Below are 22,729 nucleotides of genomic sequence, written 5' to 3' on the forward strand. Positions count from 1 at the left end.
GCACAATGGCGCTCTTCCGCGCCCCGCACCTTCGCACGCCGGCCGGCCGGGGAGGGGGCCTCTGGCGTCCGAGCGTGGGTGACTCGCCAACGGCGGCGGGGTTTGTGAAGTTGAGCCCTCGGCCCCCCTTTTCTTTCGGGGCCTCTCGGTCCACTTGAGTCTCCTGGGGAGTCAAATAATTGTTCTCTTGTTTTCCAGTGTTGATTAGGGGTGGGGGTTGAACCGGTCCATTTAGTTTTCTAGCTCCTTCTCTCCCTTCTCCTCCCCCTCTCGAAAGCATTTATTTTCCTCGGGGCCCGGGTGCTTTCAGAACCCTGGGTTCGGGCTTCCCCTGCGCAGACTTTCCTGGAAGTTGTTTATGGACTTCTTTCGCCCTAGCGCTTCCTCCTGCCTCGGAACTTGGGCAGAGTTGCTCTTATCAAACTGAGTAGGTTCGCGTGTTGGCCTCCGAATTGTAGTCTGTTATTTACAGTCTGCTGAAATGCTTTTAAATTAGCCACATCTGTACGTTGCGCAGGAACTGAGTTGCGCTTTATTCTACCGAGGTTTTAGTTCAAGCCTTTGATAATACACTGCAGGTTGACTCATAGGCCTCGTCCTGCCTAGTTCAACTGTGATTAAAAGTTTGTGTTTGGGAAGCGATGACTAATTCTAGGATCTCCATTGCTCTTTAATTCCTGTTGAGGATATGAACATGGCTGCTTTTCCACATACAGAACGTTCGACTATTTTAGCCAACTTGATTTTACATTGAAATGAAACTTTATGAAAGTCTTAACATTCTGGTAGGTCCTAATAGATTTTAGAGTAGGGTCTCCACCCCCCGCCCCTTGTTTTTGTTAGACCTTACTTCGAGCTAAACCCACATAGGAACTTTGCCCGAAAGTTAATTGGTTTTCCAAATACTGCAATGTAGTTAGCCCACTCGGGCTGTAACTTGAGTGGAAAGAAGAGTTACTGCCCCCACTTCCATTCCCCCTCCTGTTTGCAGGCCTGTTGTATTTTCTTCTGTTACAGAGCAAGGGGGTTGGAACTCAAAAAAGCTCACTTAACCCGATGACAAAAACTTGGGTTAAGGGGAGGAAAAACTATTTAGCTGCTTGCTTAACCACTTCAATTTGTTAGACTTAGGTATCCCTTTTCTCTTACCCCTAGAAGTGGGTTTCTGAACTTATTATGGCTAAATGTATATTGGCGTGCATCCTGCAGACTACACAATGATGCTACTAGTTACTTAATATGCTTTGAAAGTATGCACATTCAGGATTGAACTTCCTGTCCTGTACTATCTGTAAGCCAAAATAATTGCTGTTGAAAAGTGTACTGTTTCTTCTAGTATGTGGATACACGAGAATTTATATCCAACAGTTTAAAAATATGTGGTTTTGTTTGGCTAAGTGTTGTTCATCCGAAAAAAAAATTTTTTGGGCTTTGTTTTTTTGAGACTGTCTTGCTCTGTGTAGTTCAGGCTGGCCTTGAACTTTCTGGAGATCCTCCTGCCTCAGTCTCCCAAGTGCTAAGATTACAGGCATCCACCATTACCTCTGACAATGAGCATCTGAAAATTTGACTTTTATTTTTGCTAACCCTAATTCAAATTTAATCCCAACTAAAAAATGTACCTGAATTTGCTTTAAGGTATAAAGGATTGCTGATTCCTTTTATTGCCAATGTGATTATAGGAAATTCTGTTTTTAATAGCCAAACCTTCATTCTCTTTTTTTTGGGGGGGGGTACTGGGGCTTGAACTCCGGACCTTGTGCTTGCAAGGCAGGCGGCAGCACTGCTGAGCTAAATTATGAGCCCACCAAACCATAATTCTAATAAAGGAATTTTAAAGAGCTAATATTAATAGTACGAATCTGGATTGTAAGTAGTACTGTCCACAGACTGTCGGCTGTTAATTCTTAATTCTCCCCTTTTTTAAAAAATCATGACCTATCTTAACAAAAGAGAAAACTGCTTCAGAGTTTATGATATTTGTTAAGTGTCACACTTAGCCCCCTTGGATGGGAAGTTTCTGACATAGATTTTTTTTCCTGCTATTATGAAGTTGAAATATATATGTCAGTTCTTAAAATCATATTGTAATTGAACTTACATCTTTTTTTTTATTCCATTCTTTAGATGGCTTTAAGAATAACAGTTGAGTCTTCTGAATTCACTAGAAGTTGTATAAATTGTAGTGATATTTATTGATGGCATTTGTTCATAGTGGAAAAATGACTAGGGCTTGGTCTTAAACTATTCAAAACCTAGTGAAAAAATAGATACTAATTCTTTGGGTTATGTTTATACCTGAAACTTTTTGTTTTGTTTTGATTTTTTGAGTCAGGGTCTCACTGTGTATAGTTCAGGCTGGTCTTGAAAGCACTATGGAGCTAGCCCAGCCTGGCTCAGCCCTCCTGCCTCAGCCTCCCAAGTGCTGGAAGTACAGGTGTGCATCACCATGCCGGGCACCCGAAACATTTTTTAGAACTTGGATAAACACCTATAATACCTTGATCTCTTACTTATTTTCGTGCTGGGCATTGAATTCATGACCTCTTGTGTTTAAGCAGGTGCTTTACCATTGAGCTACACCTCAAGCTCCTGCCTTCACCTTTTAAATTTTAGTTTTCATTTTTTTGAGACAGGGCCTGGCTGTGCATCCCAGGCTGGCCTTAATTTCAAAGCAATCCTGCCTCAGCCTCAGGAGTGCTGGGATTATAGGTGTGCACCACCATGTCCAGCTACCAGTTTATTTTTTATGTTTTCCTCTTTTGTTGTTTTGGCACAGGGTCTCACTCACTGTATTGCTCAGATGGGTTTTGAACAATGTAGCATAGGTAGGCCTTTGCCTCCGTGTCCCAAGTGGTAGGATTACAGGCATGTGTCATCACACTTGCCTCTAGAAATTAGATTTTAAAATTTGCTGTTTATTATTAGGAAACTTTGTTTCCTCCTATACCACTGGTCTGCAAAAAGTGGAAGACATAACTAGTTTGTAATAGATAGAAATTCATTTAAATAGATGTTCAATAAAGTTATCAGTGTTTATAGTACGTCCTAAAATTACAATAAATTAAAGTTTTTAAGACATAGTCTTACTATGTTGCTCCAGTGGCCTTTAACTCTGGGCTCAAGTGATCCTCTCACCTCATCCTCCCCAGTAACTGGAAATGTATAGGCATTGTACCATCGCAGCCACCCCCATCACCATTGATTGCCCCACTATTTCCTGCTCCTTACTCCCTTTAAAATTCCATAACTTGAAAGTACCTGTTCAGCCAGGTGCAGTAGTACACATCTATAATCCCAGCCCAACGGGAGGCTGAGGCAGGAGGATCAAAAGTTCAAGCCCAGTTCAGATAATTAAGCAAGTTCTTATCTTAAATATAAATGAATGAATGAATGAATGAGTGAATGAATGAATAAAAAGGTCTGGGGATGATGTTCACTGGGAAGGCTTTGGATTCAGTCTCCATTATTAGGGACCAGGGGATATCCGTTTGAAAACTTGGTGTTCCTTGGTGTCAGATATTAAATGTTGAAATTTGCCAGTAGTACTTAGGTATTTGGTTGCAATGAAGTTGTATTAAGGAAGTTTGAAGGTACTCTCTCCAAAAGGGATTTTTTTGTTGTTGTTTTCTAAATTTCCATTTTTAATCCTACTAGGCCAGTACTGATGCAGGCACTGCAGGAGCCCTGACTCCACAACATGTTCGAGCTCATTCCTCTCCAGCATCCTTGCAGCTGGGAGCCGTTTCTCCTGGGACACTGACCCCCACTGGAGTAGTCTCTGGCCCAGCAGCTACGCCCACTGCCCAACACCTTCGCCAGTCTTCTTTTGAGATACCTGATGACGTACCTCTGCCAGCAGGCTGGGAGATGGCCAAGACATCTTCTGGTCAGAGATACTTCTTAAAGTAAGTGAAAATAATTGTGTGAGGTAGTTATCCAAGAACATGTATTGAAAAGCACTGAAGTGGTAATATGTAGAGTACTGTTTGTTTTCATATTGTACTTAGTATTTTTCTCAAATTCAAATACCTTGCATAATTTTTTTTTTCAGTTTGCTATCAATCCCAAATACCTTTATTAGTGCGGGTTATATTTTGAAAGCTTGATCTCATTTGGAAAGTTGTCTCATTTGGAATTTGTGCCAAATCTGCTCAAAAGCTAGCACAACACAAAGAACACTATGAGAATTTTCAAATTCTAAGACTCCTAGAACTGGCATAGTCATATGAAATATGTATGGTGCTACTTAGGTCTTTTCCTATTTTTGGAGCTAGGTATTGAACCCAGGGACTTGTGTACTAAGCATCCTACTGCTGAGCTGTGTCTCCAACCCCTGTTTATCTTTTAAGATAATGTTTTTTTGATAGAGAAGAATTACTGAATAAATAGGACTTGGTAGAATCTAATGTTACAGTATTTTAAATTGGGAGGTGATAAGCACATAAGCTGCAGTTTGATGTAATTTATCAATTTTTCCCCCAAATGTGAAGAAGAATATAAATTTTTAGGTTTGATACATGATCACTCAATGGTGGTGAATATCTTTCACACTATCAGGTCTTCAAAACAGCATTCTCTGGAAAAACAAGGCCATTGGGTTTTTTTTAATTTGCTTTTTTTGTCTTTAACAAATGAAAAAGTTACAGTAAGCTGAAAAGACCTAAATACAAATTTATCCCCTCTAATTTTGAAATTATAGGTAAGCCTTTAATTTTATGTGGCTTGTTTGGATCGAGTGTATACAATATACTCTAAAATTAGTTGTTACAGACTGAAATAAAATTCTTTTAAAATACTTAATCAGGTTGAGATAATAAAGTGAAAACCTGTTTTGATTCAGATTTGTTAGCAGTCTACTCAAGAGAAATGTTAACATTTATTAGATCAGATAATACAATTAATGACATCTTGTGTGACTCTTCATGTGTGTTTCATGAAAACTGTTTTGGGGTGGGTTTCTACTTTGTGACAAGCCTATTTCCAAGAGCAGAGGAAAAGGTTTTTTACCTCTTCCTTTGGTTTTTTCCTCTTTTTAAAATTTGTTTTCTGGTGCTCTGATATCCATTTCAAAGGGTCAGGTTTCACCCAGAATAATAAAGGACCCAGAGACGGGAAAGTACACACAAGTCTGGCAAACTCATCTGCATGAGCAAGATCATTTGTTCTCCAGCAGACATCCAAAGTAAATGATTGAAAGAGCTGCTAGCTGTGAGGGATGTGTCTTGAAGGGAAAAGGAGTGGAAACAGACCAGGTTGTTAGGAAGAAAAAGAAAGGCTGTACTTTCTTGAACCTCTCCCTGCTGGGTCACATGCTGACCAGGGAAGATTTTTTTAAACAGCTTAATAGCCTGCCTGTCTTCTTTCTTTGGTTGATGCCATGGAAAAAAGTCAGAGTAACATTCAGGTTCTTCTTGGTCTCTTGTATCTTGTAGGTGGCAAAGGCCTAAGTTGAGTGATCTTTTTTTAAGTTGAAGTAAACATTCTGGATTTGCTTTTAAAAGTTGCCAGTGCTTCTTTGAGAAGAAATGTTTTTCTTAAATGTATGAATTTATGAAGGGGCATATACTTTTCCTCACTCAGCTCACTCACCCCACTCACCCCACTCTAAGGGGCCCGTAATGATAGTGGGCTAAAGTAAGAATTATGCCATAAGAGGAATGCTATAGGAGTAGGGGGAGCTTTACCTGGAAAGATAGCCCTGGCAAGAAGAGAGTAATAAAGACAGGATTGCCCTTTCAGCATTTTGGAGGTGCTTTCATCTGGAAGTGAAATTAGGCTTATTATGGGATAATATACATTAAAGGTTTTGATCTGTAGAACCTTTTCTTTTTCAATGCTTTTCAGAAGAAAGCTTTTCTTTAAGAGGTAAATCTTGATCAGTAAAAGCAGGTAAGGTAGATTCATGGATACTATTAGATTCATATATACAGAGAGCCTCTGTGAAAGATGGGTGCTGACGGCTCATAAAATTTCATATTCTTACAAAGAGTATCTGCTTTATGAATCATGTGCAATTTGGAGCTGGGTGTGTGTGCTGAGGCAGAAGGATTGTCACAAGTTTGAGGCCAGCCTGAGCTAAACAGCGAGACCCTCCCTGCCTCACAAAGAAAAAATGTAATTTGCTATTGTGGTATATATTTATTTTTAAAAATTAATTTTATTGGTACATTGGAAAAAATAATTTGGAAAAAGGTTGTGCAGTAAGATTCGGCTTCTCCAGTAGTTAGCTACTTCCATGATACAGGCTGTAGAGTTTATATAAACAATTTAGTTATTTTGTGTACTCAAGAGATAAATTAATTATCTGTCTTGACTGTGAGTCAGAGATGGTAAAGCAAGCTTTTAGTGCTATGTTGTTACTGCCAGAATACGTTTTTGACTTGTTCTGATGTTTTAAAGTCCATTCTCTCACTACAACCAATATTTATATAGTTTCTCTTATCTATAAAAATTCTTGCCAGCTAGATATAGAATGAAAATTTAAAGTAATTGTATACTTTATACTCATTTCAACAGTGAAAATTTTCTCATTATACATCTTTTTAGATACTTGTTGAAAATTAATTTACAAAGTAGTATATCATTTATTGAGATGAATACTTGACATAAAGAACTCTGACTATATAAAAGGTTTAAACATGCAAAATAAAGTAATTTTAGAGAAAACAGAAATATTGACTTGAGAACAACAAATATTGCCTTGTTACTGTAGATGGAATTTTTGAAATCAGTTGGTCTGTCTTCCAGCTTGAAGGCAGAATAATCACTGAAGGGTTTAGCATCATTGGTTTTGTTTCTTTCGTTTTGGTACTGGAAATTGAACCCCGAGGGTCTTTGTACTGAGCTACATCCCCAGCCCTGTTTTTATTTATTTGGAGACAGTCTTGCTAAATTTCCCAGACTGGACTTGAATTTAGGTTCCTCCTGCCTTATCCTCCCAGAGGGCTGGGATCACAGTGTGCAGCACCATACCCAGCTCATAATTTCCCTCCCTCCCTACCTCCCTTCCTGAGTCTGGTTCTAACTATGTAGTCCAGGCTGGCTTTTAACTCTATGTAGCCCATGCTGACCTCTAACTTGAAATCCTCCTGCCTCAGCCTCCCACGTGCTGAGATTATAGGTGGAATTTTCATCATTAATATTTTTAAAGCTCTCCATACATTAGTGAGTTCTTTTGGAGAAGACTTGTACCTTATCTTGGCAAGTAATATGGTTGAAGTATTGAATAAATGTATTTATCAGTAGTACATATTCAAGCTCTGGGAAGATTGTAATGTATATAAAAATGGTAGTCTCTGTATACTACATATAATATCTTTGTTACTGAACTTACTGTTTTTTGGTTCTGTTTCGAGATAGGATCTTGCTGTATAGTTCAGGCTGGTCTTGAACTCATTAGCCTAAGCTGGCCTCAAACTCGTGGCAATAGTCTTGCCTTAGCCTCCTGCATGCTCGGATTATAGGCATGAGCTGCTATATCTGGCTGAATTTACTGTTTGAAACTAATTTCTTCAACATAGTACTTGAAGTTTTTGTTTAAAAATAATTCATTTTCTTTATAACTCACGTTTCTTCCTTCCTCAGTTGCCTTACAGTTTTCCTACAGGAAGTAGTTCTTCAAGTAGTTGGTCAGCAACTTCCTATTTCTTTATAAGCTGCTGAATAACTTCCTGAATTAGCATTCTATAATATATTTGGTTACAAGACGTGTTACTACTTCTTAGATTTATTTTATTGAATCTGGTACCTTGTAACTGTTACCATGTACAAAGCACTTCTGGTATATACTGTACCATAGAGGACATTATACTTTGCTTTGAAGAATGTGATCCATTTATTTAACAAGTTGGTAGATTTACATTATTTTAAGGGTTCTAACAACTTTTAAAAGATAGTTTTGTTGCATTTCCAGTATCATTTTCTGAATAACTGGCCTTAGTGTTTTTAGTCCTTGAAGACTCAAGGTTTCTCACGGCTGTGATTTGTTCAGGTTTGTTCAGTGTCTTGATTCATAGTTTAAAAAATATTTTTTCAGAGTTTTTTTGGCATACAGCTCAGTCATATGCCAACACTAAATGAAATTGTATTCTACTACAGGTTATTTTAGAAATCAATGCTCCATGGCCTTAAGTACAGCAGTATCTATTAAAGGAAATGGATTAAACTTTGCTAGAAGTTGATCTTTTGTTTTCTTCTTAAACATCCAGTGTAAGACCATAAATACATACAATGCCCTACTACCATTATAAAAATACACATTTTTAAAGGAACAGTTTCGTTAAGAATAAGACTGTTGGGTTTTTTCCCCCTTTTTTGTTATACATAGTGTAACCCTAATGATTTCCCTTTGAAAAATGAAAAGCTTGTGATTTTGCTATTAAATGTTGGTTAACCTTTAAATACAACACAAAAGATTTCAAATTGCAGTCTCACAGACTATTTCCCTATTTGAGGGAAGGGCCAGTCTCTGCATGTTTGTCTTGCTGTTAAGACTGTTGCTGTTGAGACTGTAGAAAGAGAAGATAAAAGTGTGCCCTCGGCTCTGAAAAAATGACTTGCTCTGTTCAGTGGGTGGATATTCCAGGGAAGAGTGACCTGCAGTGCTGCAGTGATTTAGGTGGAAAAACTGGAGGAACAGTATTTACCAGCAGCAGAAAAAAAAAGAGTTAGAAGATAGTACCTGCGACAGGGTAAATAGAACATAAAGATTGACTTATTCTCTGGGGAAAATAATGAGTCCCTATTTCTGATGTGAACTAAAAAAGATATTTAATTAAGAATGTAGACATTTCATCTCATAAACTGTTGGTACTAGTTTTTTTTTTTTAAACATAGCATTCAAAAAATACCCTTCCCTGAAGCCTCACTTAAAACACAGAACCTCAGAATAAAAACCTCTAGATAATTAATATTTGAGTAGGTGAAATTTAAATAACTTTTTGAAACTCTGAGATTTGTTCTTAGTAATGCAGAAAAATAAATTGTACTTTGCAGTTAGAGAACAAGAATGTAAATTAGCATTTAATTAGCATGATAGTAGTGCTATCCTGGCTTAAGCATTGCCTTGTTTACCTTTTGTGGGAGAAGTGAAGTTGACAAAATGGATCTCGCCCTCCCTCCTCCCCCCCTCCCTCCTCCCCACCTCATCTTTTTTTTTTTACCCAGTACTAGGGATTGAATTTAGGACCTTGTGCTTCAAATTGGAAGCCAGACACGGCACCGCTGAGCTACATCCCTAGCCTAACATCATTGATTTCTGAGTTTAGGCTCAGGATGTAATTTTTGCAATCATTTCAGATTATACAGACTTAATTTGCTACCTTCTGTAATAGCATAATTTAGCCATTAATTATGGCTTGAAAGTTGAATAACAGTTGAGTAGCATTGTATAAAGGAACCTCTTAGAGAACTGTGTTGTTTTATAACTGTGGTTACTAAGTGATACAGTTCTTAGAAAAAGAGCTTCTGATTCTAGAATTAGTCAGAACTTTAAGTCATGAAAAGAACTTTGCTGATTTTATGAAGAAGAATTACTTCAGGGTTCTGGTTGCTCAAGTACTATAGCACAGTTTCCTGGGAACAAGTACTGCCACCATGGAAGCACTTTTATTTACGAAAGACTTGACCCCTTCTAAAAGCAAACAAAGAAGTTTGGTATAAATCACACGAGTCCATTTTCCTCCCCTCAATATTCTAGACAAGGAAAAGTGGATAATAGTTTAATCTTTATTTGCCTCATACCACAAGGATTGCTATCTTTAACAAATCAAATGATAAGCCATTTTTCTCTGAATAATGTTGCAAATTAACAATAACAAATGGAGTTTCTATTAAAATAGCAAATTTTCTTCTACTGGATATTTTCAATGCCTTACTTGTGGTTAGAGCTATGACTTCATCTGTCTTTACTGTATTGTGCTTCTTTATCTCTTCATGGGATGTCAGTCACCAGACTATCAGATTCTTTAGCTGGGTCCTAACTTGGGAGTGGGCAAGGGGACATTTGTTAAAAGTGCCTTATTCTTGTAGTTGATAGCTTAAATTGAAGTTGGTGTGTTTAAAAATAGGAAATATATTTGACCAACTAGTATATTTAGAGAAATATTTTTGCTATGTGTATGAAAATGTACTGCAGACTATTTGATTTGGGGTTTAGAGAGTACTAGTACGTGCTTGGAAGACTAGCAAGTTGTTTGAAACTAACTGTTCATATATACTGAAGTGACCGTAGTTGTTTTATATTTATAAAACTGCCCTCCCTCAATGTTTTTCCTCTTTCATGGATCTGATTTATGGGTTTCTTTTACTAAGATGTATGTTTTCTGTTATAAAGCAACACTTCATTAGAAACTGTCAGAAAATTTAGGAAAGGGGAAAGGAATCATCCAAATTCTTTCAGTGAGAGGGGAATGAAGATAACTTGTTTTCATATTTATAAACATAGTTTAAAATGTAATGTTAAGGAATTTATGTATTTCAATTTAGAAGATTTTTAAATACTGTCATTGTTTTCAACAACTTATATTTTCTTGGAATTGTTAAATGCCTTTTTTATTTGCCTATTTTTATTTTTTTATTTGCACACCCCACTTTGATAGGAGTCCTTCATATTCCTTGCTGTAGGCTACCTGGACTTGTTTCAGAGTTGTCCTATAGGGATGACTCTTGGCTATTCATTCTGAGAGTTTCTGCATCACTCTTTTTGTTGGATATCCTTATTTTCCTCTTTCTTGATTAGCTCACACTTAAGAGTGTGCTTATCCCTTAGAAAAGCATGCTGGAAGGTAACTTGATATCTTTTGTGTGTAAAAAATATCTTTGTTAACATTTAAAGAGCAAATTTATTGTATTCAACTGTATTCATTTGTTGTTCCTTGGATATACTCCATTTCACTCTAGCTTCTAGGTTGTTTTTTTGTTTGTTTATTTTTATTGAGCAGTTAGCCCCTGTGTAGCTTCCTAGAGGTTTCTGGTATTTTGTTCTTTATCTTTAGAGTTCTAAACTTTCGCCATATGTTTTGGTATGGAACTTTAAAATTCATTTTGAAGTATGCATGGTCTGAAATGCAGTCTTCAGTGTGAATGATGTCCTTTTAAAAGTTATCAGTGCGGTTCCCCCAACTGTCCTGCAGTCTTGGGAAACATTTGTTTATTAGCTCCTAGATGATTTCGTCCAGTCTATTTGTTCTCTTTCTGGAATTCTTGCTAGTTAGAATAACTGTAATTTTCATATCTTTTCCTTCTGTGTTCCTTCACTTGGCCTCTTGTTAGTCTTTCTGGAAGGTTTCTTTAACTCTGACTAAACGCTCTTTATCATTAATTTCTAGCGGCTCCTTCCTGGACTCATTATTCATTATTTTTTATAACATGCTGTTCTTTATGGATACAGTAATAGTATATAGTAATATCTCTGAGGATATTATACTAGGTGTTTCCTTTAAAAATTTTCTTTTGCTACCATCTTGTCTGAGTGGTTTTCTCTGGGAGAAATACAAGGACCAAGCCTTGCAGTTGTGGGGTCCCCTTAATGCCAATACTTAGTAACTGTTTCCTCTTCTGGTAGCCATTTCATTCAGAAATCTGCATGTCTGCTTTAGAGATGATGTCAGTGGTGCGGGAGTTGAGACTAACTTCAGTGCTATAGAACTGAACAGCACGGGGCTTCATCCCCTCCTTTGGCTGTGCCATCTGACTGTGTCCAGCATCTCTGGATCCATTTGTCTGAAACACATTTCATCTCCTACTTGGGCCAGGTATAGGTATGTAATAGGTTTTTTTAAAAGTTGTATATAAAGTGAATGAATCTCATTTTAAATTATCAGATTGACTATATACCAATTGCTTCCCGCCCCCCCTTTGGTACCGGGGACTCTACTCAGCCACACTCCACCCCTCAAGCAGGAATCAAACTCAGGACCTTGTGCTTGGAAGGCAGGCACTGAGCTAAAACCTGGCCCTCTTAGATTGACTATATAAAGTTGCCAATTTTCTAAGCTCAAAATAGTTATTCTTAGTAATTTCATATGATTTGACTTAACTATAGCAAGAAAACTTTATGGAATCTTTTTAAATGTTTTTATCACACAGTTGATTAATCAAATTATATTTGTTCCTTGTAGTGTTACTGTTATTAGCTTACATTTTCACATGTTAAATTTTCCTAAAGGGGAAACTGTTTACTTTGACCCTAGGGCCAGTGTTACTGTCTTCAGGGTTTGGATTCTAAAAAAGTGCGTAGGGGCAGAGGCGGTGGTGAACTATTTAGAGCTTTCAATGATAATAAGCAGGTGGCTGCAACTTGTCCCATAGGTTTGCCACCCTTGTACTAGAGGTATTGTATTACTCCTTTTCTTACATGAGATGGTGGAGATAACCTGCTTGTCCGTCATTTCCAAATTCTTCTTTTTATATTTTTGATACAGGGTCTTGCTTTGTAGTACCAGCTGGCCTTGAACTCACTGTGTAGCCCAGGCTGACCTTGAACTCATGCAATCCTCCTTTCTCAGCCTCCTGAGTGCTGGGGTTACAGTCCTGCACTAATACCATGCTTGGCTCCATTCTTTCCTTTATCAATACAGATAGTGGTAGAAAAGTTTATGTATATCTGAATTAAGTAATTGTCAATATAATTGCATAGTTAAACCCAAGAGGCATATTACTGGATATTGTCTTTGGTTGTTACTTTCTTAGGCAAGTCTTCTTTGATAGTTCAGAAAAAGTAGCTTATGGGCCAGGGATTTAGCTCATTGGTACTGCTGCTTGCCTTGCAAGAAAGAGCAAGGTCCTGAGTTCGATCCCTGGTACCAAAAACAAAACAAAATAGAAAAGTAGCTTTTGCTCATTTTTTAATATACCATTTCAGTATCATAGAATACTTTTGGTCATTTAAGCATTTTTAGAAAGCAAGTTAGAATTTCAGGATGATTGGGTTTAGGTTAAGATAGATTGGTTAAAATAGGTGATCACTGAGGTGTGTTAGGACCCTTTGCTATTGTTGAGCTCAAGTTGAAATTTGCCATATGGCATCTTTTCAGCAGTCTATCCCCCTGCCCCCACCCCATAGGAGCTTGCTTACGCTGGCCATTGAACTTGGGATCTACCTGCCTCAGTCTCCCAAGTGCTATGATCACAGGCATGTGCCACAAAGCCCAGCTAGCAGTCTCCTTTTTGTTCAGGTAAAAATGGATCACACATGGAGATCAGTTGGGAAGATTGAGAGGGAAATAGGACACAGAGGAAGTAAGCCTTTAAAAAACTTAGAAAATCTTTAGTTGACAAGAGCAAAACTACTAGAACACTATAATCAGAGGAAAGTATCAAATGCTATCAAAACCGAAAAACAAGTGGATACTTCAAAGGGAATTTAGTATATTTTAGTTAAACATATAGAATAAGGAATTGTGTTTAAAATAGCCAAGGTTAGAAACAAGCTAAATAAGTCTATACTCAAGAGTCTGCCTGAAACTAATCTTCACCAGTGATAGGGTCGCAGTTTACCAACCTCTCCTGGGTAACTTTCTTTAAAGATTAGAGAAAAAAAAAAATTGGTGAGTTGTCCAAATACAGATGTTTCTGTTTTTCCTCTACACATGTTCAGACTGATATAGGTTATGTTTCTGAAGTATGTAGTTTGGATGGGCTCCAAATGATGTAATAGGATCACTTTTAACCCCTCTTAGCTGGAGGGTGTGCAGACTTTCCTGTTAGGACTAGTTACAGATCTTTTCTTATGGGTGAAAAAATACCATTCATTCATGATATATAAATATTATTGTTGCCCACATTTGAGGACAAAGTATGCCCTTTGTGTACCTATTTTCAGTTTTGAGTTAGTGCCTATGACACTGTGGATGAGAATTCACACAGCTTGAGCTGGGGATGTAGCTAAGTGGTAGAGATTTATTAAAAAAACTTTTGTGGAACGTATGATCAGTTCTGTCCATAATGTTGGAGTTTAGCTAGGTGTAGTGACACATGCCTGTAATTCCAACACTTAAGAGACCAAGGCATGAGAATGGCCATGAGTTCAAAGCCAGTCTGGGCTACATAGTGAGTTCAAGTTCAGCCTAGAATAAATAGTGAGACAATATCTCAACCAAAACAAAACAAAACTTGGAGCTTAATATTTTTTGGAAGAAAGTTAGGAATTTAGTGTATATTGGTAATTTCAAAATGAATTTAATTGACAACAACATAGTAACTTACTATTCAACTCTGCTGTTTTATCCTAAGTCACATGGAAGTCATTACTGGTACTAGTTATCTTAGCTTGGTGCCTTAAACCACCAGGGGTACATGACGGACTGTCCTATCTGGTGGCTTGTACCACAGGTCGTATAAACGAAAATAATCAGTCTTTTTACTAATAAAATTAATAAAAAGCCTCCTGATGGAACAGTCATGCACGTATTGCCAATGGTTCAAGCCATTTTGTAGCAAGATACGAGAATTGCGGCCCCATTGTGAATGTGATAAACAATGTAAATTTATTTTTCATAATTGTGGAGGCTTGGAGAGGTCCAAGATGAGGGGACAGGCAAGGTAGGTGTCATTGAGGCCTCTTTTCTTGGTTTGTAGGTAGCTGCCATCTTGCCTTGGATTCACATAACCCCTTTTTTACATGTAGGGAAAGAATGGTGTCTGTCCTTATGAGGCCACTACTTCCAATGTAAAGTCTATAACACTGGTTTAACTGAAGAATGTTTGTATTATGGAAATTTATATTTGGAAGGTATCTTTAGGTAGTGTTGTCAAAGGTCTTTCACTTCCCTTGGCACTGACCAGTTACAGAAACTATGTACTTTCTCCCTTAGTACCTTACTACCACACTTATATATTATTTTCTGTTTTTTGATGGTACTCAGGATTGAACCTAAGTAGTGATAAGCAATATCTCAGCCCATTTGATCTTTAGAGAAGGTCTAGCCAAGTTCAGGTCGCCCTTGAAGTTGTAATCCTCTTGCCTCAGTTTCCTGAGTAGCTGGGATTATAGGAATGTGCCACTGGTCACGTATTGCTCTTGATTTTAAAATATGAAGGTATTATAAATAATATATTATTTACAGATGTATGATGTGAGTTTAGTTTTTTACATCTCAATATTACTTACCATATAACTTGTCATATATTGTCCTGGTATGCTATGGGTATGTCCCCTTTTATGTTTTTATTTTTTTCTATTACCGGGGATCAAACTCTGAACCTTGTGCTTGGAAGGCAGGCAGCGGCACTGCTGAGCTAAATACTCGGCCCTCTATTTTGAAGAATGATTATTATGCAAGTACCTGTGTAATCTCTGTCTAGGTTAATAAGACTGATGCTAATACTGAAAAGCTTTCAATATGCTGTTCACAGATCATCTTTTCCCTTTGTCCAGAGGTAACCACTGTTTTGACTCCTTAGTTTACCATCTACATGTATATCTTTCAGTTAGCTACTACTGCATAACAAACTATGCAATGACATGATTTAAAATAATTATATCTTGGCCGGGTGTGGTGACACACACCTGTAATCCCAGCACTCGGGAGGCTGAGACAGGAGGATCGCTGTGAGTTTGAGACCAGCCTGGGCTACATAGTGAGTTCCAGGTCAGTCTCAACTACATAGTGAGACCCTGTCTCAAAAAATCCCCCCCCCAAAAAAAATTATATCTTAACAATTTGTGGGTCAAGAATTCAGTCAAGGCGGTTGAGTGATTCTTTTCCAGCATTAAAGCCATTAAGCTGGCAGACTGGGTCCAAAGCTGGCTTTCCTTGGGCTTGGATGTGGATTGCCACAAGGCTGGGCTTAGCTGGGTCTACATACCAGAATGCCAGCACATGACTGACCATTTAGTTCCGTGGGAAGTTGGATTTCTTAAACAGCAGCTGAATTTACCTAGAGAGGAGATTCGAGGAAGCTTGGGCAGAAGCAAAAGACTTTTTGAAGCATGACCTTAGACTTCCATTTCTTTTGGTCTGGCCAGTCAGTGACTAAACCAGCATAGATCCAAGTCACAGAAATTAGACTTTTCAGTGGAAGAATAGCAGAAAATTGTTATTAACATGCCACATCCTTAAATCAGTTTTTCCTAATTTTAAATAAATGATACTGCAAATGTTTCTGTAATTTGCTTTTTTTTTTTTGGTACTGGGGATGAACTCGGGTCCTTGAGCTTGCAAGGCAGGCCACCGAACCACTGAGCTAAATCCCCGGCCTCATGTAATTTGCTTCTTTTGATCAACTTGGTGAGACACATGAATATGAATAGTTCATTTCTGTTGCCATAAAAGGTTATTTTCATAGCTGTATTATATAACTGGGCCATAATTTAATCCATTCTCTTTTTTTGTTTGTTTTTTGATTTTTTGAGACAAGAGTCTTGCTATGTAGTTCAGGCTGGCCTCCTTAAACTCACTATGTAGCCCAGGTTGGCCTCAGACTTGTGGCCTCCTGCCTCAGCCTCCCAAGCCCTGGGATTATGGGCATATGCCACCATACCCAGCAATCCATTCTTGTCTTAAAGAACATTTGAATTGTTATGTAATGATGCTGTCATGAACATTCAATACTTATGTAAAGATTTCTCTTTGTATAGGCACAGCGTTTTTCTAGGTTATATATGAAGAATGGTATTGCTTTGGGTCAGAGATTATATACTTCTCCAATTTAAGAATTCCAGTGATTGACTGGAGGATGTAGCTCAGTGGTAGAGTGCTTGCTTATTAGCAGGTATGGGGTCCGTCCTGGGTTTGATCACCAGCAGCACCACCACTACGAAAAAAAAAAAAAGTCCAACCAACCAAAGAAAAAAACCTGTAAAAAAAATTCGTACTTTTACTACTTTTGTTTACTGTTCTGTTTTTATACTGATATGTCATCATTGTGGTTTTGACTTAGATGGCTAAGATCACAATGAATCCCCATTTCCTGTATGATTTGTGCTTATTTAGTAATCATTCCATGTTTCATAAGTCATAAGACATGGAACTTTTTCTGTATTTAAAAAGTTTCATATATAGGTCTTTAATCTTCTTGAAATTGACTTTTTTACAAACCAGATAAATGCAGATGCTTCAGTTAATTTTATCTTTTTCTCAGTTTGAGATGCAGTTTGTTAGAATTCTATGATGAAAAGTCCACTCCTTCCTTCTGGAACAGATTCTATCTCTTGTCCCTAATAGACATACACAGTGCTGTTCTCTACTATTTGATCTTTTTCTATCCCTGTGCCAGTGTAACTCTTTTAATTACTAGAACAGTAGAATATGCTTTGGTAGTAGAAAAAGTCTCATTTATCTTGCCCTGCCATGACTATTATTTTTCTGTTTATTGAAATTTAGAATTGATCTGTCAAATTCTACACAAGACCTTTTAAAATTTTGAGGTTGTAAATCATAAAAAAACCTTGAAGAATCGGAATCTTTACACTAATAAGTCTTCTACTCCGTGAAGATTGTATGAACATCTTTTTTCCTTCTTAATGTCAGAGTTACAGAATTCTAAAAATTTGGAACTAGACCAAAGTTGGAAACTCAGTTCTTATTATTTAGGACTTTAACTCTCTAAACTTTTTCTTGTGTAAAATAAGTGGCAATATATATCAAGCAAAATTACGGAGATTATTAGCTATTATGTCAGTCTCTAGAAACTACTAATTATAATCTCTCTGAAGAGAAATTGCTGTATTAACATTATACTACCGTATTCCCCATAAAGTTTTTGGATATTCATTTTAAGTTAGGTGCTCTGTTTTAATATAATTTCTTGGTAAACCAAAAAATGGAAAAAAGTTTTTGTAAATAGGAAAGGAGGGGGGGTAAAGGGAGGGCAGGGACAAGGGGAAAAAATGAGAACCAAGACCTGTCATGTAAAGGTACAAGATCCCAGTAATGAATGTAACTTTACTCTATACCTAAAATGTACCAATAAGCTCAATGCGAAAAAAAAAGTTATGCTTATTTAACAAATTCATCAAAATGTATATGGATAGAATTTAGATGATGTGTATATGAGTGTTTACTCTAAACTTCTTTCTGTCTTGCTGTATTTTTGAAATTTCCATAATGAAACTTTGAGGAAAAATAAAGTGCTTAAAAGAAATTTCTGCTTTTCTTTTATCTCACCCCTGAATGTGAGGTCACAGCAAGGGAGAGTTAAATTTGACTTTTTAGATTGCTTTATTGAAATATTAGCATACATGTACCCATGTGCTTTTTTGTTTTTTACAATCATGGAATTCTTGATATCATTAACCTTATAAGATCTTCAAAAGTGTATGCAACAGCTCAAAATTAACTTATGAATTTTGGAGAGGTGAAAGTATTATATCATGTTCTTTCCTTGAGTTAATCTGCTTCATTAACTGGGGACAAAAAAAAATTAGTGACATTAAACAGTGATTGCATCATTTTGTCTGGCTCACCTGAGCTGCTTTTTTTGCTGATGTTTATTGCTGGGGGCCACAAGCAGTCTGTCTGGTAGCTGGCTTGGGTCTGGAGCATCTAAGAAGATTCCTTTCAACTTTCTGGGACTTGGTGCTGATTCTTAGTCTTTTCTTCGCATATGATCTCCTTCATTATTTGTTGGAACATTTCTAAATGGATCATGGTGGAAGACTTAAGGTCTTATTGTACATTGTTACTTCTGTCACATTCTGTTGGTCAGGGCAAGTGACAAGGTTGGTTCAAATTTAAAGGGCTGTGAAATAGACTGCCACTTGATCAGAGGAATTGCAAAAGACTGCACTTGAAAGTTTTAGTGAATAATGTTCATAATAGAGGAATTATTTTGGCCCTCAGTGTAGAGTAGAAGATAAAGTCAATGGAAAACAGTTTATACTGTTAAGAAGTAAATTCTAATTTATTAATAGTGTACTCAAAATACAACTTTGATAGGTGTTTCATCTTGAGATGTCATCAGGTCAGTCATTTTTGACCGTTCAGTAGATTGGATAGAGTATGGGTTTTTGGTTGTAATTCATCATTTATAGTGATTATTTGTACTTTGTTTTGTTTTTTTCTGCTTCCTAAAAGTATTTTCTCTAATCACATCAAACATGCCAAAGTTTCTAGGGTTCTTACGAATGAACCTTTAAGAATAATGCTTCACCAGGAGACAAGACATTTTCAGACATTTAATCTTGAAACTAGGTATATGTGTCCATTAAAAAAAGTACTTTTCCCTGTTTATGAAATTAAGCAACTATAAAAAATGATTTAATTCGTCAATAGTTTTTGTTAACTAAAATTTGATTTAAATAGTGAATCATTTTAGAAGTGATTCATACTTCAAAAATGAGTAATGAGTAACATGATTAGCAGTATATCCCTAGTTATCTTGAATTTTTAAGAAAGTTCATGGTGACGCCTCCATTTTTGGTAGTGGAGTTGTATTGGACCTATGTTGAGGCTTTATGAGAAAAAAGAGCAGCTATTTATGGAGCATTTCCTCAGGCCTGCAATTTGAAGCCATTATAGCAAAGTTGCTGAGCAAGTCAGTGATTGTAGGCCAGCAGTTATTGAGGTCCCCGCCCTGCAGCCTGTGTGGAGTAAGAGTTCAGAATGATTGCTGTGAAGTCTGTTGTCTTCACTTTTTGTCAGTTGTCTACTTTTTGAAGAGCAGGTTTTCAATTATGCTGAACTGTTTTGTTAATAGCTAAATTAGTTGTTTGTAAGCTGTTGTGCGGGCTTTTGGGAAATCTGTCTTCTCCTATCTTAATCAAAATCTAGTTATCAAATAGAACTTGCCCAGAAGTTTTGCTTAAATTCATAAAGGCAGATATTAGATTGTCCTATCAAAGGTATTGACCTGTAGTGGGAGGAAGGAGATTGTTTTAGTTTTTAAAAATAGTGATAGAGGGCTGGGGATTATCTCAGTGGTGCCCACCACATGAGCAACGTCCCAAGTTTGATTCCTGAGACCAAAAAAAAAAGAGAAAATTAAATTGTCTCATTTGTATGTTATGAAAAGATAAAATTGCTTATCTGAATATGATTGAGAAGTTACTAGATTAGATATTAGCATATAATGAACTGAAAACTAGTGTCTACTCAGAATAAAATTAGTTGTGGTTTTATCTTAAGTAGGATGCTTTTAACCTGTGTATTTTATAGCTTCTCTATTCAGTGTCAAACCATTAAAATATAATTGCTTTTCTGTAGTATAGTCTGGTATCTTAAAAAATTGAGTGTTGTCTAATATTCTCTATGCTGTTAAAATTATATTTTTAACATTGGGTTTAGTTTCAGGAAAATTTTATATTACAACAAGAAAAATAGTTTTTTCCCCCCAGAGACTACAATTTTAGTTTTAGGAAGCATCAATAGATAAAATGAGGAATTACAAGGATTGAAATCTGCTTTTAAGCTGGACATGGGGACACACACCTGTAATCCCAGCACTTAAGAGGCTGAGGCAGGAGAATCGATAGGAAGTTGAGACTAGCCTAGGCTACATAGTTTAAGGCTAACCTGAAGGACTAGTGAAACCCTACCTCAGTACCCACCCCTCCAAAAGCTGCTTTTAATTCATATTCTTTTAAAGCATTGACATTTGACTAACTATAGTGATCTAAGATATTTAAAATTATTTTTAATCATATGAGCGTTATCTGTATTTCTTTGCTGTGACTTTATTATCCCCCCTGAACACCTGTGATACCAACAGAGTAAAACAAAGTGTCATTATAGTATATCCCCCCAGATTACTAGACCTTTTAAAAATGGCACCCTAATGCATGAAAAATCCGTGAGTTGAAATTCAAATGGGTAAAATTGTGAGTTTCTTAACTTTGTTAATTGTAATTGAGACTGTTACTAGTTCTGTGTCATAAATTGAGGTTGAGATAATTTCAGTTTAGCAAAATGATGTTTTCTAAGGACTGCTCTTTGGATGCTCTGCCTTACCTTTGAACCCACCCCTCATCCCCCCTCCAGGAACTATGATTCCTTTTTTTTTTTTTTTTTTTTTTTTTTTATTTTTTTGGTATCGGGGATTGAACTCAGGACCTTGCACTTGTGAGGCGGAAGTACCACTGAGCTAAATTCCTAGCCCTCTCCAGGAAATGTCTTTTAAAATTTAGCTCAAGTGTTAATTCCCTAGAGAATCTTCCAGAAGTTTTCCTAACCCTAAATCTGCCATACAGTCCTCTTTATAGCCCTCTTTGTGAACCATATTGCATTGGGAGAAGGAATTTCTATGTTAGACTTACAAAGGTCAAATCATAAGATTTTTGGGAGAACAGTTTTTTGGATTTATTAATGTCATAAATTTGCATAGGGATAGCTTGCAGTCAATGCTTACCAAAAGTATGTTGAAAGTTGCTTTTAAATGTTCACTTTTTATCAGAAGTATTGAGCTATCTTCGACTGTTTCGGTGTCTTCCAAGATCATTGGCATTGTGCTCAGAGCTATAGGACAGAGGTTGAGAGCAGAGCCATCCTTTCATCCTCAGTTAAGTAGTTGCCAAATTGGATGAAACAGAATTGGCATGAGAAACCTGTTTTGAAATGGAGATTTGTAGAGGAGTTTGGTCTTTGGTTATATTTGAAAGATGGATAGGATTAGATGAAAGTAGGATTTTATTCTAGACTGAAACTTTTTGTTGACTTTGCTTTATTTGTGAATGGTTTTATATCTCTTGGCAACATGTGATTTCATTAATTCTGTATCTAGCAAAAGAAATTTTCCCTCTTATTTGAATTTTAGCTATTTGAATTTTAGCTGCTTGCCTGTGTGCTTGCCTCCCATTGGATATTGCAGGATTCATTCAGTTCATCATTATGCCTTGAGTACTTAGCATAATGTCTGACATATAATAGATGCTTAATAATGTGGCTGATTTTAATTGGCTTAATTCTAGAGCATTGATTTCCTCATATGTAAAGTTAGTAGATTGAAATAATAGGATTTGTTAAGAACTTTTCCAGCTCAAATGCTGTGAAAATTCAGTGAAAGGGCTGAGGATTTGGCTCAGTGGTTCTGCTGCCTGCCTCGCAAGCTCAAGGTCCGGAGTTCGATCCCTGGTACCAAAAACAAGAAAAACTGTCACCAGGCTTTTGGCTAAGATCAAGTGTAAAAATCAATGAAACATTTAAAGTATTTTATGATTTTGTAATGTACAGTGCTTTTCATTTATAATAAAGCATATTATACAATATATAAGTATTTCCCTTCAGCAAAAAAAAAAAAAAAAGTTGCCAGTAGAGTGTGTATTGTGTTTTAGAAGAAGAGTTTTTCTTATTGTGGTTTAACTCATATTGTGGAAGAAAAGGAAAAATGAAAGCTCTAACAATGACATTCATGGTCTAGATAGAAATTAAGATGGACTTGATAGGGCTGAAAGACCAAGAGAAGAGAGGGCTTGACTTTGTAAAGAAAGAGTCAGAAGTTCTTCTTTAGTGTGGTTTTGGTGAGAATTTAAACTGATTTTAAGAAGTTCTTGTCTCATTTGAGAAAAATACTAGCCTAGTAGTGGTTTACACTCAAATTGTAAAAAAAAAAAAAAAAAGAAAGCTTAAGATTTAAGCTTAAGGCATTTGTACCTCTTCTTTAACACAAAAACCTGGAGCCAGAAAGGCCTTTCATAGCCTTCTGAGAGAAGATCTAGTCATTGATGTCAGAGCCACAGAATTCAGATGATTTCCATATCCTTTAGAATCTATTCTTTATATTCAGCTTTAATTTAGGACTATCTTGATTGTCAAAAACAACATATAATTTTTTTCTAACCTATTATAGGCAG

At 36.7% G+C, this 22,729-nt stretch overlaps 1 protein-coding gene across 1 annotated transcript in view; it reads left to right on the forward strand.

Moving 5' to 3' along the window:
• The first annotated feature begins 755 nt into the window (after window positions 1–755).
• The window catches only part of Yap1 (Yes1 associated transcriptional regulator), a 105,254-nt gene continuing 83,280 nt past the window's right edge, over window positions 756–22,729 (forward strand). Inside the window, exons 1-2 of the mRNA XM_010642089.2 lie at window positions 756–785; window positions 3,658–3,908. Of these exons, the coding sequence (XP_010640391.1) occupies window positions 756–785; window positions 3,658–3,908 (281 nt within the window). The remainder of the gene's footprint in view (window positions 786–3,657; window positions 3,909–22,729) is intronic.

Source organism: Fukomys damarensis, unplaced genomic scaffold (assembly GCF_012274545.1).
Source record: "Fukomys damarensis isolate Sample0158 unplaced genomic scaffold, DMR_v1.0_HiC HiC_scaffold_16, whole genome shotgun sequence".
Taxonomy (NCBI): domain Eukaryota; kingdom Metazoa; phylum Chordata; class Mammalia; order Rodentia; family Bathyergidae; genus Fukomys; species Fukomys damarensis.